Here is a 15792-nt window from a genome sequence, read left to right on the forward strand (position 1 = left end):
CCGTTGGATGAAGTAGGCGCGTGTGAATGCGTGGGCACAAGACAGGGTGGGGATATGGGGGAGAATGTCAGAGGGATACGGGGTGCATAAAGCGAGACGTTCTTTTTTCAAAGAAATTCAAAACAGACTTCTGGAGTGTCATATTCTAAGAGTTTTTGCTGGCCGTGAGAAAACAATTCCCCTGTGCATGGCCCCACCCAGCCTCACGTGGCCACCTCCCCCCTCCAGTGCAGGGGTGGCTCTCCAGTATATATAAACCTCTGTGAAGCCAAGGCGCGCACCGGCAGGGCCACCAGTCCAGACACCTCCCAGAGGAGGAGAGCTGTCCTGGGGAAGCCTTGCCCGGTCTCTGCACATCACTGCCGCTGCAGGCCCGAGATGCCAGCCATCCAGCTGCTACTTCTGGCCTGTCTGGTATGGGGTTTAGGGGCCAGGACAGCCCAGCTCCGGAAGGCCAATGACCGGAGTGGCCGATGCCAGTACACCTTCAGTGTGGCCAGCCCAAACGAGTCCAGCTGCCCCGAGCAGGGCCAGGCCATGTCAGCCATCCAGGACCTGCAGAGAGACAGCAGTGCCCAGCGGGCAGACCTGGAGTCCACCAAAGCCCGGCTCAGGTCCCTGGAGGGCCTCGTCCACCAGCTGACCCTGGACGAGGCTGCTGGGCCCTCGGCGACCCAGGAGGGGCTGCAGAGGGAGCTGGGCACCCTGAGAAGGGAGCGAGAACAGCTGGAAAGCCAAAACAGGGAGCTGGAGGCTTCCTACAGCAACCTCCTCCGGGACAAGTCAGCTCTGGAGGAAGAGAAGAGGCGACTGAGGGAAGAGAACGAGGATCTGGCCCGGAGGCTGGACAGCAGAAGCCAGGAGGTGGCAAGGCTGAGAAGGGGCCAGTGTCCCCAGGCCCGCAGCACCCCTCAGGATGTGCCATCAGGTTCCAGGGAAGGTAAGAATGTGGGGTGACGGGGTCCCCGAGTCCAGAAGGTGGCATGGCTCATAGTGACCTGTTACAGGTGGTCCAGGCTTGCTCTCCCGCCCTCCCCTCTCTCCCGGAGGCTGCACGTCCAGCACGAGGCAGACGAGTCCAGGGGAGCAATCAGCCTCACAAGTTACTAGTCATCTCGCTCCTTGGAGCTCTGTTCGGGTCAGCGGTCCCGAGCTCTTGTGGCTTCCAGGACGGTTCTCACAGTGACGGTAAAATGAGAAATAGGAGACCAGGTGAGACGTATATGTAGATGATCAGTAGAAGGTTCCCCACTAGGCTTTTTAGAAAACTACCCCTTCGGTGGATCTTTCTTTGGAGACTGTGATTCCTGCCTCTTGTTGTTAAAATGACCTGACAATCAATTTATGAAATCATGATAGACGGTGGGGATTTTTTCACGTCCTTTCTTGGCAAAATAAAGAGGTGGTGACTCTTTGTTGGATTCCTCAATATGTTGTCTTTGTGAATTTTTGGCCTCTTTGCCCAATCCGAGGACCTCTGCTTTTAAGTCACCAGGCAACTCCTTGAGGTGGCTCTTTCTAAGATGCTGGGCTGTTCATCCTTGTCCCTGCTTAAAGGTGAGTCCGTGAGTGTTGGCTGCAACGGGGGGCACACTCTCCCCATTAGTTGGGAAGATAGTATTTGTGTCACTTTTTTTGAAGCTGTGCTCCCAAATATTCACTGTTGGAGAAGTTTTCCAACCGGGAGGAAACAAGCAAGGAAATCCAGCTGTGGGACAGTTAGTCCAGACTCTTCAGAGATGTCACCATCAAGAAAGAAAGGGGACAGGTGGATTGTTCTAGATTGAAGGAGGCTAGAGAGATGCGGTGGCCAAATGCAGTGCCTGGCTCTGGACTGGCTCCTACATCCAGGGGAAAAAAAGCTACAAGGGACAGACTTGGAATCACTGATGATATTTGAATATCGGCTGCTTCTACGGTCATGCTATTGATGCCTGCTCAGTTTCTTGGGCGAGAGATGGTGTGGTGGTTAGGGAGAGTATCTTCCGAGAGTACATACTCAAGTCCTTAGGGGAAAGGTGTCAGAATGGTTGCAATTTCCTTTCAGGCGGTTCAGCAAAGACTGTAAATATGGAAAGAGTGACAGAAAGGAAGGTAAAAAAATGCACCAAAGTTTTCACAACTGGTGACTCTCTGTGAACAGCACGTGGCGAGGAGGGGGGGACTTATTGTACTATTCTTTCAACTTTTCCAAAGGCTTGGAGATCATCAGAATAAAACAATGGGAAATTATTTTCTAAAAAGGCTTTCTACATAAAAGGCAAAGTCTGCAAATAAGCGAGACTGACAAACATCAAAGCCTGTATGTGACCTTGGGCAAGTCCTTTACCCTCTGGACCTTGACTTCTTACCCCTTACATGCTAATGAGAATGTCTACTGTGAAGGATGTTTGTGGGGCTCACGAAATAACTCTAAGATGGAAAGGATTTTTAAAGACCCCGTATCGCTCTAGTTGGAAGAGATTTGATGCCAAATTTTACAACAAAAGAAAATGAGGCCCGAAGGCCCCGGGTTGCTCGGTGATCAGTGGTCGCACTAAAACTTGCTGAACTCGAGTCTTTGAGCACAAATAAAAGAATTAGTATTAATAGGAACATTATGAAGATTACTTATTTCAGACTGTGAAGTGAATGGAGTCACATTCTCAACAAAAACCCGTGTGTGTGTGTGTGTGTGGAAACAGAGGCAAATAAACAGCCTTTTATTGTCCTGTGGTCATTTAACAAGCCTTGGGGAATTTATGAGATGTGGTCTCTAATTTTACATTTCTTTTTGTTCTTTCCAGCTACTCTACTTTTGAAATAAGGACAACAGCCCATTAGAGTGAACTCCAAGCTTGGAAACTCTTTTTAGCCATGGGTTTTTTTTTTTAAGAGCAGGAAATTACATTAGCACAAGAACGTAGAGCTGCAAAAGTGGCCTGGAAAGCATCTGATCCACTGGCTCATTTGTGCAGATGTGGAAACTGAGGCCCAGAGCTGGTCCATGGCCACCTAGCCAGCTAAAGGCAGAGCCAAAACTCAAATTCAGTTCCTCCCCTTCCTGAGGTCCAGCGGCCCTTCGGGGACCCTGAGGTGACCCCTGGTTTATAGAACCTAATGGTAAAAAACAGGAAGTGTGCATTTAAACATCAGGGAAAGAAATGTTTGGAACCAAAGATAGGCTTCGAGGTCTTAAATCTGAGGGTAAAGAAAGGGCTTTCTGGGCAGCTGGAGGTTAAGTGCGGCTGTGCTCGATGCAGGGGCGGCAAGAACTGAGGGTGAGGGCAGGGGAGGCTGCGGGAGCCCAGCCCAGGGAGGCCACAGAAGGTGGACTTTTTCTTCGTCTGCCATTCAGACTGTCACCACCACTGTCTTTATGGTGTAATTGTTACATAGAAAAAAGATCTTCTTAGAATCACAGAAACCCCTTGTTCATGTGTGTGTATGTGTGTGTGTGTGCGCGCGTGCGTGTGTGAGAGAGTTGAGATAGTATATATACAATTTTGTCATAATAATTTTGCAGCAAAGTGTCTGGAAACCTATTAAATAAGCCCCAAGAGAAAAACACAGATTACCACAAGATCTCTCAGAGTCAGTTAGCAGTGTCCCAAGAGAAGCCCACTTTCCCCTTTACTTTGCGTCTGCTTCAGTCTGTACTTCCCAGAGAGAAGCCTGGGGTGGGGGCTTTTATGCAGTGATTTACGTGGGTCTAATCCCAGGGAGATCAGGAATCAGGGGCAGGGGAGAGAGAGTCAGAGAAGGAAAGCGAGCACGTAAGGAGGGAGGGGGCATTCCCCAGTGGGTCCCCACAGTGGATGGTGGAGGCTTGACCCCACCAAGCCCTGCCGGGGAGCTGTGTAGAATGAGGGCACCCAGGTGGTTCAGTCAGTTGAGTGTCCGACTTCAGCTCAGGTCACGATCTCACGGTTTGTGAGTTCGAGCCCCGCGTCGGGCTCTGTGCGGGCAGCGAAACTCCTGCTTAGGTTGGGATTCTCTCTCTCCCCGTCTCTCTCTTTCCCTCCCCACTTGTGCTCTCTCTCAAAAATGAATAAACATTTTTAAAAAAGAAAAAAAGAATGCAGCCGAGGGAGGGAGCTTTCATCCGTGGATCCCGCTCCCATGATGCACAGATGTGGGCACCAGACTGGCTCTTGTGGAGTCAGAGAAGCTGGGGCAGGGCAGCGGAAGCCAGGTCCCGGCCGATGACACCTGCACACGACAGGTTGCCACGGCAATGGCTGGGAAAAGGTGGGCAGGACATGGAGGAGGAGCACCAGAGGTGTTCAAGGCAAGGGCTGCAGATAGCAATCCCCTGTGGGGGTGACCACGCAGACGACAGGTAGCGGGCAGAAGCAGGCAGCACGCTGAGCGCAGTAAATGCGTCGTGACGAAGGGCTTCTTGCGCTCCTGCTGCCCTACTGTTTTAAAACGCCGTTTAATGATTATAACGTTTACCCGTACATAATATTTTGGCATGCACATTGATCCCAGAGACAGTACGTGTTGGCGTAACACCCGGGACATTAGTCTGCTGGCTAATCTTCGCTTTCCTGGGAGTTTCTGGCTTAAGCTCCCTAGAATGTGTCTGCAAAGCAGAGGTAAGGGACAAAGGGCAGAGCATGCAGAAAGTTTCCAGAATTTTGCAATAGGCATGAACTTTTCAACCACGGAAGGACTGAATCTTAAGAGAAACAAACAAATAAAAGCCCTAAAAATTTTTTAGCTATTGGATACAATACAGTCCTTAATATTTTCATAACCTCTTTTTGTTTTCTCCCCACGTACGGAAGGAAATATGAGCGATTTTTCAACATTCCGGAGAAATTTTGATTTTGACACATTTTTATCGAGGACATTTTGTTTATAGTTTGAACTAAGAATACTGAGGCTCAGAGGGGTCGAGCAACTTGCCCAAAGTCACACAGCAGGGACGTGGCAAGCCCGAACTAGGAAGCTACGACTCGGGCCCAGTCCCAGTCCCGGCTCCTTCACACAGCTGCTTCCCAGCCTTTGCACACCCCACCCCCCCATGCATCCTCTCCCACAGGCCTCTGTCCTCATGCCAGACGGCTCTGCCCTGGGAGCTCACCATTGCCAGATGCTCCTGGCTGAAACAAGCTAGAAGCAGCCAGCTGACTTGTCAGCCTACCATCCCACCTGCCAACCGAGAAAGGGCCTTGCTGTCGTTCTGGAAGCCATTCCCTGACTTAATGCTTCGCTATGGTTCTCGTTTACTGCTAAGAAAGCAAGTGAGGTGTGGTTCTGGCAAAGAGGGAGGAGAGGCGTGGGGATGGGGCAGGGAGACAGGGGAGAGAGAGAGAGAGAGGGAAGGGGGACGGAGGAAGAAAAGGGCCCTCTGCGCAGAGCTGTGAGGACCTCGGTGGGACCAGGAAAGGAACTCAGCAGCAGCCACACACCGGGGCCACCTCTTCTTTGGCAGCCGGCCAGAAGCCTGGGCTCCCTAGTGTGTGCCACCTGGGAGCTGTGCGTGCCACCCGCTGGCATCTGAGCTCGGGTCCAGGAGTGAGTCACTCCCCCCAGTTCTGAGCAGCTTGTCTGAAGCTGCTGGAAAAGCCTCAGGTACGGGTCTGCGTCCAGTCAGGGCATAGACTCCATGCTGCGGGTTACGTCATGGCCTTTTAGTTTTTATTTTATTTTTTAATTTTTATTTATTTATTTTTATATGCTTGAGAGAGAGAGACAGAGAGAATTAGTGGCGGAGGGGCAGAAGGAGGGAGAGAATCCCAAGCAGGCCCCATGCTCAGCTCAGCTGGGAACCCGACTGGCGACTGAAACTCACCGCCGTGAGATCACGCCCTGAGCTGAAATCAAGAGTCAGATGCTTAACCAACTGAGCCCCCCAGGTGCCCCAGGGCCTCTTTTTTTTTTTTTTTAATGTTTATTTTTGAGAGAGAGAGACAGAGTGTGAGGGGGAGGGGCAGAGAGAGAAGGAGACACAGAATCCGAAGCAGGCTCCAGGCTCTGAGCTGTCAGCACAGAGCCCGATGCAGGGCTCGAACCCATGAGCCATGAGATCATGACGTGAGCAAAGTCCAATGTTTAACTGGCTGAGTCATCTAGGCGTCCCCACCAGGGCCTCTTAATAGAAAGAATCAGGTAGAATGAAAGCACAATATGAGCTGAATAAGTAAGCTCTACCTGGCACCCTCGGGCTGAGGGAAGGTCCCAGAGGAAGGACAAACTTGGACCGAGTCAGGCCTCACAGAGGAAGGTGAGGGCCAGCCCATCGGATAGCAGAGAAGCTGGCCACTTTGTCCAGGCTGGAGCCGAATGGCCGTCTCCGGAGGGTGACCGTGGTGTGGGACACTGGGGTCAGGGACGGCTGCGGAGCCGGCTGGGGGCCTGTAGAGGAGGCTGGCAGAGCACGGAGGGCCTCTGCAGGGACTCTGGGTTCCGTGTTGACAGGGCTGTGGAAAGGTCATGATCGGGCCGAGGCTGCAGGGTCGCAGAGGAACCGAGTCTTGGCTGGGGCAGGACTCCACCAGATGTCCTCACCCTCACACGGCCAACCCAGCCTCCCTCCACACCCCCCCCCCCACTTCCTTCCACAATCTCCCCCCAGCGCCCTCTACTGAGGAAGCCTGACATCGTGCTCACTTGAAAGGAGAAATGCCTCGTTTTTCAGAAAACATATATGGAAGTGTGCATTTGGCACCGAGGGGCCATCAATTTATAACCGACCAACCTCCCCACCGCAGGGAGGAAAGGTTCACAATTGCCATGGCCTAGACAGACCCGGGTTCAAATCCTAGTCCCACCACTAACCAGCTGTGTGGCCTCGGGCAAGTTACTTAACCTCCCTGTGCCTCAGTTTCCTTTTCTGCAAAACGAAGAGAATATCGTCCACATCAGGACTGTTAGTGGAAGAGAGGTAATGACAGCGAGCTCCTAGCACAGTCCCCGGCTCGCAAGAGGCACGTAGTAAGTGGTGGCAATAATTACATGAGGTGCGGACTGCAGCCCTAAAGCCTTCTTCCATTTTTTTTTTTTAAAAGTTGTGAAAGTATCAGATCACATAAAGAACTTATATGAAACTGCTTCAAAAGGTGGAAAGAGCTATAAATACCTGTTAATCATCCCTTTCCCCAAAGCATCTGTTTTCAGTATTTCAGGGCCAGTATGTCAGCTGTCTTCGGGCAAGTCTCCTGGGAGAATGCCTGTTCGGGTTTGTTTCCCCCACTTTCTCCCCTCTGTGGGTAAAGAGGGCCTTTCTCTTAATTTTCTTCTCATTGATTTGCAGGCGTGTCCCTTTCGTTTTCTCGGCCTGTGTCTATTTCTCAGTAAGTTGCTACGCCCCGTGATCACCCCGGTCACGTTCACAGGATAAGGCACTGTGCACCAGATGCACAGAGGAAGGGGCCGGCACAGGGGCCGCGTGGCTCACAGTGACCCTAGTATGGCAACCGTGGGTCCTGGAGCCGAAAGGTGGGGACCTGCGGTGGGGCAAGGGAACTCTCTAGAAGTTTTGTACAGCTGCCACTGCAGTATTTGTCTCTCACCTCACACTGCCTACACTCGCTCCGGTGTTCTGAGAATGAATGGAAACAAAAGAAGTTTGGAATTGTTCTGAGGAATGGTCCGTGATGGTCCAAGGAAAGGTACAGAGGAAAAGCAAACAGCTCACCTCAGGGAGTTTGCTGATTTTGAGACGTTGCCTCTGCTCAGTCTGAGAGGTCAGCCAGGCACGGCGGGGGGGGGGGGGGGGGTGCTCCCCATAGCCAGGGGTCAAGGCTCCCTCGCTGTGTTTTAGGCCTAACAGAGCAGGCGTGGGGGCGGGAGAGGCAGACGGAGAGCGGGGAGGCCTGTGCTCCAGGAAGCAGGAATAGTTACGAACCGCTCTGCTCTTCCCTCGAAGAGGAAGAGGTCCCTCACTCTTACCTCCTCCTGGCGGCACAGAAGAGCAGGGAACCTCAGACACCCCGCCCCTCTGCCATGCTGCCCATAGGCAGCACCAATTTCCTGGCTCAAGTGTGGGGGTCGCCAGCCCTGGACAGGAAGGAGTGACTGGTGACAGTCCCCAAGTTGGTCTGGGAAAAATACCCGTGAGCTAGTGAATCAGCCTCTGCCCTGTCAAGGCAAGCTGGGAGTAAAGAGCAGAGGAGCTTCCTCACCTCCGTAGGTCTTCAGGCAGACAGAAGGAGATTCAGGGAACCAAATTCATTTCCCAAGACGCTCGCGGAGACATTTGTATCGTCCAAGGGGACCTTGTTCCCAAAGCAGCCTGGAGTGAACCCATGTGACTCCTCAGCCAGCCCATGAATTCCTCAAGGCCATGGACAAGTGTATCTCATTCACCCTGTATCTCCACAACCGGCACAACCTTGCAGTGTAGGTGTCCCGGAGGGGCTGGCTATTTAGATGGATGGGCAGCTCCCCGAGACTGGGGACACTGAAGACCTGCCATGTCCTTGGGGGTGTCCCCACTCGCCCCTGGAGTTTGGGCTGCATAGCTAGGATGCCCTCAGTTGGCCACACATTTTGGCTGAAGGCTCTCAAGTGCTCACACAGCCCACTCTGGACTGGGGGACACCCAAGCAGGAGGATGCAGGCCCTCAGGACAGTCACAGGCCGGCAGAGAGCAGGGCAGGCGGCAGCCGGAGGGGGGGCCACAGGTCAGCTACACAGCCCCTCACAAGCCTGAGAGCTTTTTTTTTTAAAAGTTTATTTATTTATTATGCATGTGCACGCACCTGAGTTGGGGAGGGGCAAAGAGAGAGGGAGAGAGAGAATCCCAAACAGGCTCTGAGCTGTCAGCACAGAGCCCGATGAGAGGCTGGAACTCACAAACCATGAGATCATGACCTGAGCTGAAATCAAGAGTCGGATGCCCAACTGACTGAGCTCCCCAGGCACCCCAAGCCTGAGAGCTTCTAGGCTGGATAGGAAGTGTTCCCCACCGCCTTCTGGTACTGTCGTTCACCGAAGAATGTGTGGCTGAAGACTGATGAAATGTGGCAGAGCCAGAGGGTTAAGCATTCCATTGTAATCTGTGCCTGAAAGGCAACTTGAGCTAACAAGTGACAGAAGACAATGTCTGCCTGACCTTCTCCGCTATGCAGGAGCCCAGCCCCAGTCACCACACTGACCGCCCTCGGGGACAGTGGCGTGGGAACCCCGAGTGGGGCGGTCACCCCGGGGGCCGAGAACTGACTGAGATGGTCAGCAAGAGAACAGGCCACTATTCTAAGCATTTTATTCTGATGCTCTGACGTCTGGGCCTCGCAGATTAGCCAATTCCTAGAGACAGCATTTGACCCACCTGCCAGCTCGCTTCTCACACGCAAGCCCACCCACCCAGCGTCCGTGCCCCACCCGGCCTCTATCAGTGATCACAGTCAAGGGCACCGTCCGCCTGCCCTCGTCTCCTCCGAGCCCGGTACCAGACAACCAGGGACAGCCCCTATGCCCCAGGCCTGCTGAAATTATTCACGCCAGCCAATCCTAAGCCTGTTTACCTGGCCTGGCTCATTCCTTCCCACAGGAAAAAACAGTAAAGGCTCCTGCCCATGTTCCCCTCCCTCCTGAGTGACCCCTGGCACTTCCCCATGTGGGCCTTAGGGTGTGGGTGTGCCTTCCCACTTGGGATCAGTTCTTTTCATCAGCGATCAGCTCCTGATCTGCTGGCCTCACCAGACGTACCCGCGGTGGCTGCTGCTTTTTTGTTGGATCCAGGGACTCTGTGTAACCCTAACCCTAACCCAGAGTAGCAGTGTGTGACGCGGTGTGGTAACTTTAGGTCTCACCAGGGTCTCCCACACCCCCCTTCCCTTCTCTATGCACAACCCCCGCCCCCGCCCACAAATTCCTATAGGAGCCCTGCACACTTTCTCCTGGCCCAAAACTGGTCTCAGAAAGGGTTCTGACAGCATATTTCAATTGACCATGTAGAGCTGAATGTATTACTTCTTATAGGAACATTTGCATCATGACCAGGAAGAACCTTATGTCATGCAGGGAGTTGTTAATTGTTGAATTTCAGGCGTCCCAGAAAATGCTAAGGGCCTTCTGAATATCCCAGAATCACCTGCTAATAAATTAGACCCGCTAGTGGGAATTATTTTAAGGGGCACGAGCTTACTTTATTTTATTTTGAATACCCTACTCTGTGCTAGGCATGTCGCTATGCAATGTATTATTTGTGAGCTTTTTATCATGGAAATCTTCCACACATTCATAACAGTAGAGAGAACATGAACCCCAGTTCTGACAGCTGTCCGATGAGTTGTTTTTTTTTTAATGTTTGTTTGTGAGAGAGGGAGAGAGAGTGTGAGCAGGGGAGGGGCAGAGAGAGAGGGAGACACAGAATCCGAAGCAGGCTCCAGGCTCTGAGCTGTCAGCACAGAGCCTGAGGTCGGGCTCCATCTCATGAACCGTGAGATCATGACCTGAGCCGAAGTCGGGCGCTCAACCGACTGAGCCACCCGGGTGCCCCAGAGGGAGAGAGAATCTTAAGCAGGCTCCATGTTCAGTGTGGAGCCGACTCGGGGCTTGATCCCATGACCCTGGCTGGGGTCATAACCTGAGCCGAAATCAAGACTGGGATACATAACTGACTGAGCCACCCAAGCATCCCTTGTTATCTCCTTTTAAAGTTTTATTTAATTAATCTTTACACCCAACATGTGGCTCAAACTCATGACCCCAGATCAAGAGTCACAGGCCCTCTGACTGAGCCAGCCAGGCACTATCTTAAAACAAATCTCAAACATCATCTTATCTCTGGAAGCCTATTTAAATACCATCCTCAACATAGTCATTGGGCCATTCTTCCTCATAGTACGAGTTTGTCTCTTTCTTTTAATATAGTTTCTAAATGGAACGTGGAGACCATCAACTTCCAGGAACTGAAGTCAGAGTTAACTGAGGTTCCTGCTTCCCGAATCCTGAAGGAGAGTCCATCTGGCCATCCCAGGAGTGAAGAGGGAGACCCTGGTATAAAATTAAATTTCTTCCCTTTTGTACACACGTGGTCTTGATCCGTGACTAGCTCTGTGCTCAGAGCTGGTCAGCCCGCTTTGGGGGGAGGGCAGGTCATCAATGAGCCCTGGCAGAGAGGAGGGAGGGGGGAGAGGAAGAGCCCCTCTCTGCCAGCTTTCCAGGGCATGCTGGCAGGCGTCCGCCTTTCCCTAGCAAAGCCTTACATCTCATCACCCACGTGGGGGGGGTGGGGTGGGCTCAGCTGGGCTGCAGAGGGTGGAGGCTTAGGGAGGGGTGAGGGGTGGTGGGGAGAGGAGAGATATGTTTATTTCACCCACTTGATTGCCACATAGAATTATTTTTTTTTTTAATTTTTTTTTTTCAACGTTTATTTATTTTTGGGACAGAGAGAGACAGAGCACGAACGGGGGAGGGGCAGAGAGAGAGAGGGAGACACAGAATCGGAAACAGGCTCCAGTCTCCGAGCCATCAGCCCAGAGCCCGACGCGGGGCCCGAACTCACGGACCGCGAGACCGTGACCTGGCTGAAGTCGGACGCTCAACCGACTGCGCCACCCAGGCGCCCCTAGAATTATTTTTAAAAGAATTTTTTTAATGTTTATTTTTGAGAGACAGACAGACAGAACATGAGCGGGGGAGGGGCAGAGAGAGACAGGGAGACACAGAATCCCAAGCAGGCTCCAGGCTCCGAGCTGTCAGCACAGAGCCCGACGCGGGGCTCGAACTCATGAGCTGTGAGATCATGACCTGAGCTGAAGTTGGACGCTTAACCGCTTAACCGACTGGCTCTGTTACTAAAGGTATCTTTTCTGAACTTTGGGTCCTGAGGTATTGCCCCCTCTCCCAAGTGTTTCCTGAAAGCCTGACTTTAAGGCAAAAACACTATGGTTTTCAGAAACTGTGACTATCCGTGTCACAGACAATTATTCCAAGCAGAAGAGCATGTATGGTGGTGGGAAGTTTTGAAATACCCAGAGTAGGGTTCCCTGAGACATGAGCAGCAAAGACTTCCCATTTTCTAGAAGGACATTGAGAAAAGCACAGAGATCCGTTGCATTTATTTCCACTGAATCTAAGTTTTCAACCATTTCTTCACCACATTTAAAAAATTATGTTCAGGTTTTATTGTATTTAAATGGTGCCTAAACTATGTGGTCCATTGGTTAGCGCTTGAAGAACTTCATTTTATAGAGTTTATTGTAATGACTTGATTTTTGTTTCTTTTTTTTTTTTAATTAAAAAAATTGGGGGGGGGATGTTTGTTTATTTTTGAAGGAGAGAGAGAGAGAGCGTGAGCAGGGGAGGAGCAGAGAGAAAGGGAGACACAGAATCCGAAGCAGGATCCAGGATCTGAGCTGTCAGCACAGAGCCTGACGTGGGGTCGAACTCACGAACTGTGAGATCATGACCTGGACTGAAGTCAGACGCTTAACTGACTGAGCCACCCAGGAGCCCCTTGTTTCATTTTTCAAAATGAAGTAAATTAGACAGGAAAGTCATAAACAGTAGTATGATGAATACCCATGAGTTCCCACCCGGCTTAAATCAAATATTAGAAACACAGTTTGAAGCCCTCGGTAGAAGTTCAATCCATACGGCATATTGAGCACATAATATTTACTGGGCATTTACTCTATGCCAAGCACCTAACACGTATAATTACATTTAAAGTTTCCAACATCTCTACTACCCAAAACACTATACCCCTTTACAAATGAGAGAGCCGAGGTTGAGGGGGCTGAGGGACCTGAAAGTCACACAGCCAGTGGATAGCAGAGCCTGACTTTAAAAGTTTTTATTATTTATTTCTGAGAAAGAGAGAGTGCGAGCAGGAGAGGGGCAGAGAGAGAGAGAGAGAGAGAGAGAGAGAGAGAGAGAGAGAATCCCAAGCAGGTTCCATGATGTCAGCGCAGATCCCGACCTGGGGCTCGAACTCACAAAACCGTGAGATCATGACCTGAGGCGAAATCGAAAGTCGGATGCCTACCTGGCGGAGCCACCCAGGTGCGCTGGCGGAGCCCGAGTTCAAACCCAGATGCTCTGTCTCCGGCCTTCTGGCTTTTACCGCTTCCACGTGGTGGAAAGGTGGTGGAAAGGCGTTTTACGCGTCGGTTTGCCTTTCATTCACCAGGATGCGGAGAACTGGTTTGGGTAGGGGAGCCGCTCACCCTGAGAAGAGCTGAGACAATCACGGGCAAGTACGGCGTGTGGATGAGAGACCCGAAGCCCGCCTACCCCTACACCCAGGAGACCACGTGGCGAATCGACACCGTGGGCACGGACATCCGCCAGGTGTTCGAGTACGACCTCAGCAGCCAGTTCCTGCAGGGCTACCCTTCCAAGGTTCACGTGCTGCCCAGGCCGCTGGAAAGCACGGGCGCCGTGGTGTACCGGGGGAGCCTCTACTTCCAGGGGGCCGAGTCCAGAACCGTGATCAGATATGAGCTCAACACCGAGACGGTGAAGGCTGAGAAGGAAATCCCCGGGGCGGGCTACCACGGGCAGTTCCCGTACTCCTGGGGTGGCTACACGGACATTGACCTGGCTGTGGACGAGACGGGCCTCTGGGTCATCTACAGCACCCAGGAGGCCAAAGGCGCCATCGTCCTCTCCAAACTGAACCCGGAGAGTCTGGAACTTGAACGAACCTGGGAGACTAACATCCGAAAGCAGTCAGTGGCCAATGCCTTCATCATCTGCGGCCACTTGTACACCGTCAGCAGCTACTCGGCACCCGATGCCACCATCAACTTTGCGTATGACACGGGCACAGGGCGCAGCAGGGCCCTGACCGTCCCCTTCAAGAACCGCTACAAGTACAGCAGCATGGTGGACTACAATCCCCTGGAGAAGAAGCTCTTTGCCTGGGACAACTTCAACATGGTCACCTACGACCTCAGGCTCTCCGAGATGTGAAAAGCCCCTCCTACCGGGAGGTGATGCGGAGGGCTCCTGAGGGGAGAGCCAGCCAGCCGAAGCCCACGTGGCTCTTCTCTGCTTTCTGAGCTTTCGTTACTAATCCAGAAGAATGCGCTTCGTCGCCACGTCTGTGTGGAAATAGCCACCGGGGGGTTTAGACGGTTTCACAATACATATTCTTTTCTTCTGCCAGGTTTCACACGGCTGACCCAAAACGGTTCAAGTTTGGTGGTGATTTGGGGCCAAAGCTCTAACGCATAGTCGTCTCATCGTGAAAACTACAAGGCTTTCTGTAAAAGGCCCTCCCTGGCTAAAAGAGGAGAGTTTGGGCAGAACAGCTCGCCCCGTCGTGGCGTCCAGGGTCATTCCCTGCACGTCACACGGTTACCATTAGCCATGACACAAAGCGGCACTTCTAGAGGAGGGACAGCTCCTGCAACCTGTGCCGAACATATGCATAGTCGGCTTCTAATGCTTCACGCGGGGGGTCCAGTGGGTGTCACATAACCTTTGCCCTGGGATAATAAAATGATCTTACACACCATCCACCTTGAACTTTGTGGGATACTTTGCTTAGGAGGAGAGTACGGATTCCAACCATCAGATAATTCCTTTGGGTTGGGAGCTGTGATTGCCGGATGCTAAGGGTGTGTGTGTGTGCGTGTGTGTGTGTGTGCGCGTGCCTGCGTGACTGAGAGGCCTGCACCTGGTTTTGAGGTGCCACCCAGGATGACACCAGCCAAACAGTGGAATTCACCCCTCCCCCGCATCCCATCTCCTGGTGCTCGTGGCCTTTCCCAAACTGTCTTTTCGTCTTTCCCCAGCTCACCCTGTCTTCACCCTGTCTCCATGCTGGTTCTTGTTTGCTGTCATGGGCATGGATTTCATAAACCACAGCCTCAGGGGAGCAAATCTTATGCCACTAATTTTCAGTAACCGAACTTCATCGCCCTCTCGCGGTGCCATCGTACCTAATGGTAGAATACCCCGTCTTGCCAATTCAGCTCGGACTCTGTCCCACTAGCAGGTCTTCAGTCAACTCGGGTTTTCCCTCTTCCTCCTCCGGCTGGCACCTGTGCTCGAGAGAGCCAGGGTGTGGGCACGGTGGCACGGAGGGAGAGGAATCCAACCAGGGTTTCCTATCACAGTTGCTTTTAGTCATCAGCGCAGGGTCCAGAATTTGCTGCCCACACGCATGTCTCCGTATCCAGTTCCAGTCCCAGTGTCCTCCACATTCTGACGGCCAGCCCCATCAGGTGGCCTGCTTCTAGCCTGTTCTTGTCCCATCAGGAGCTCTCCTGCACCCCCAGAAACCCAGGGTGCTCAGGCCCTTTCTCCTAGATCGACCTCAGTTTCCCTTTTGCTCTTCTGTGGGTGCAGGGCCACTTCTCTTGGACCTTCGCCACCTACACAGGATTTACCTGGACGCAAGAACGAGTCGCTCTGCCTTCTCATGCCCCAAATCGTGTGGGACACAAAGACCTGACAGAAACGCTCTAGAATCTAAGCTCTCTTTTGCTCCCCTTTCCCCTTGCTTTCCCCAGGCTTTATGCAGCCAGCAGGGATGCGACAGTCGAGCCCTTTATTTATCTTCTCAAATCCTGTTCATGAGAACAGGGCTCAGCCTTTGGATTTCCAAGAGTGCCAGCTCTTAAAAGTCAAAACCTTGACTTTATTTTTTTTTTAATTAAAAAAAATGTTTGTATAGGGGCACCTGGGTGGCTCAGTTGATTAAGCGTCCAACTTTGGCTCAGATCATGGTCTCACAGTTTGTGAGTTCGAGCCCCGTGTTGGGCTCTGTGCTGACAAACCTGGAGTCTGCTTCAGATTCTGTGTCTCCCTCTCTGTCCCTCCCCTGCTCTCTCTCTCTCTCTCTTTCTCGCTCTTTCTCAAAAATAAATAAACATTAAAATTTTTTAAATGTTTATTTTT

General features: G+C 52.1%; 1 protein-coding gene across 1 annotated transcript; it reads left to right on the forward strand.

Annotated features, from left to right (window-relative positions):
• Positions 1 to 283: 283 nt before the first annotated feature.
• Positions 284 to 14403, forward strand: MYOC (myocilin). Its single transcript, XM_047076440.1, has 3 exons — positions 284 to 940; positions 10810 to 10935; positions 13073 to 14403. Exons 1-3 carry the CDS (start codon positions 379 to 381, stop codon positions 13855 to 13857), a joined length of 1473 nt encoding a protein of 490 aa, XP_046932396.1. The 5' UTR covers positions 284 to 378; the 3' UTR covers positions 13858 to 14403.
• The last annotated feature ends 1389 nt before the right edge of the window (positions 14404 to 15792 follow it).

The sequence above is a fragment of the Lynx rufus genome, unplaced genomic scaffold (assembly GCF_022079265.1).
Source record: "Lynx rufus isolate CCGP_SWC_20201006 ecotype Redwood Valley unplaced genomic scaffold, mLynRuf1.p SCAF_15, whole genome shotgun sequence".
In the NCBI taxonomy this organism is placed as follows: domain Eukaryota; kingdom Metazoa; phylum Chordata; class Mammalia; order Carnivora; family Felidae; genus Lynx; species Lynx rufus.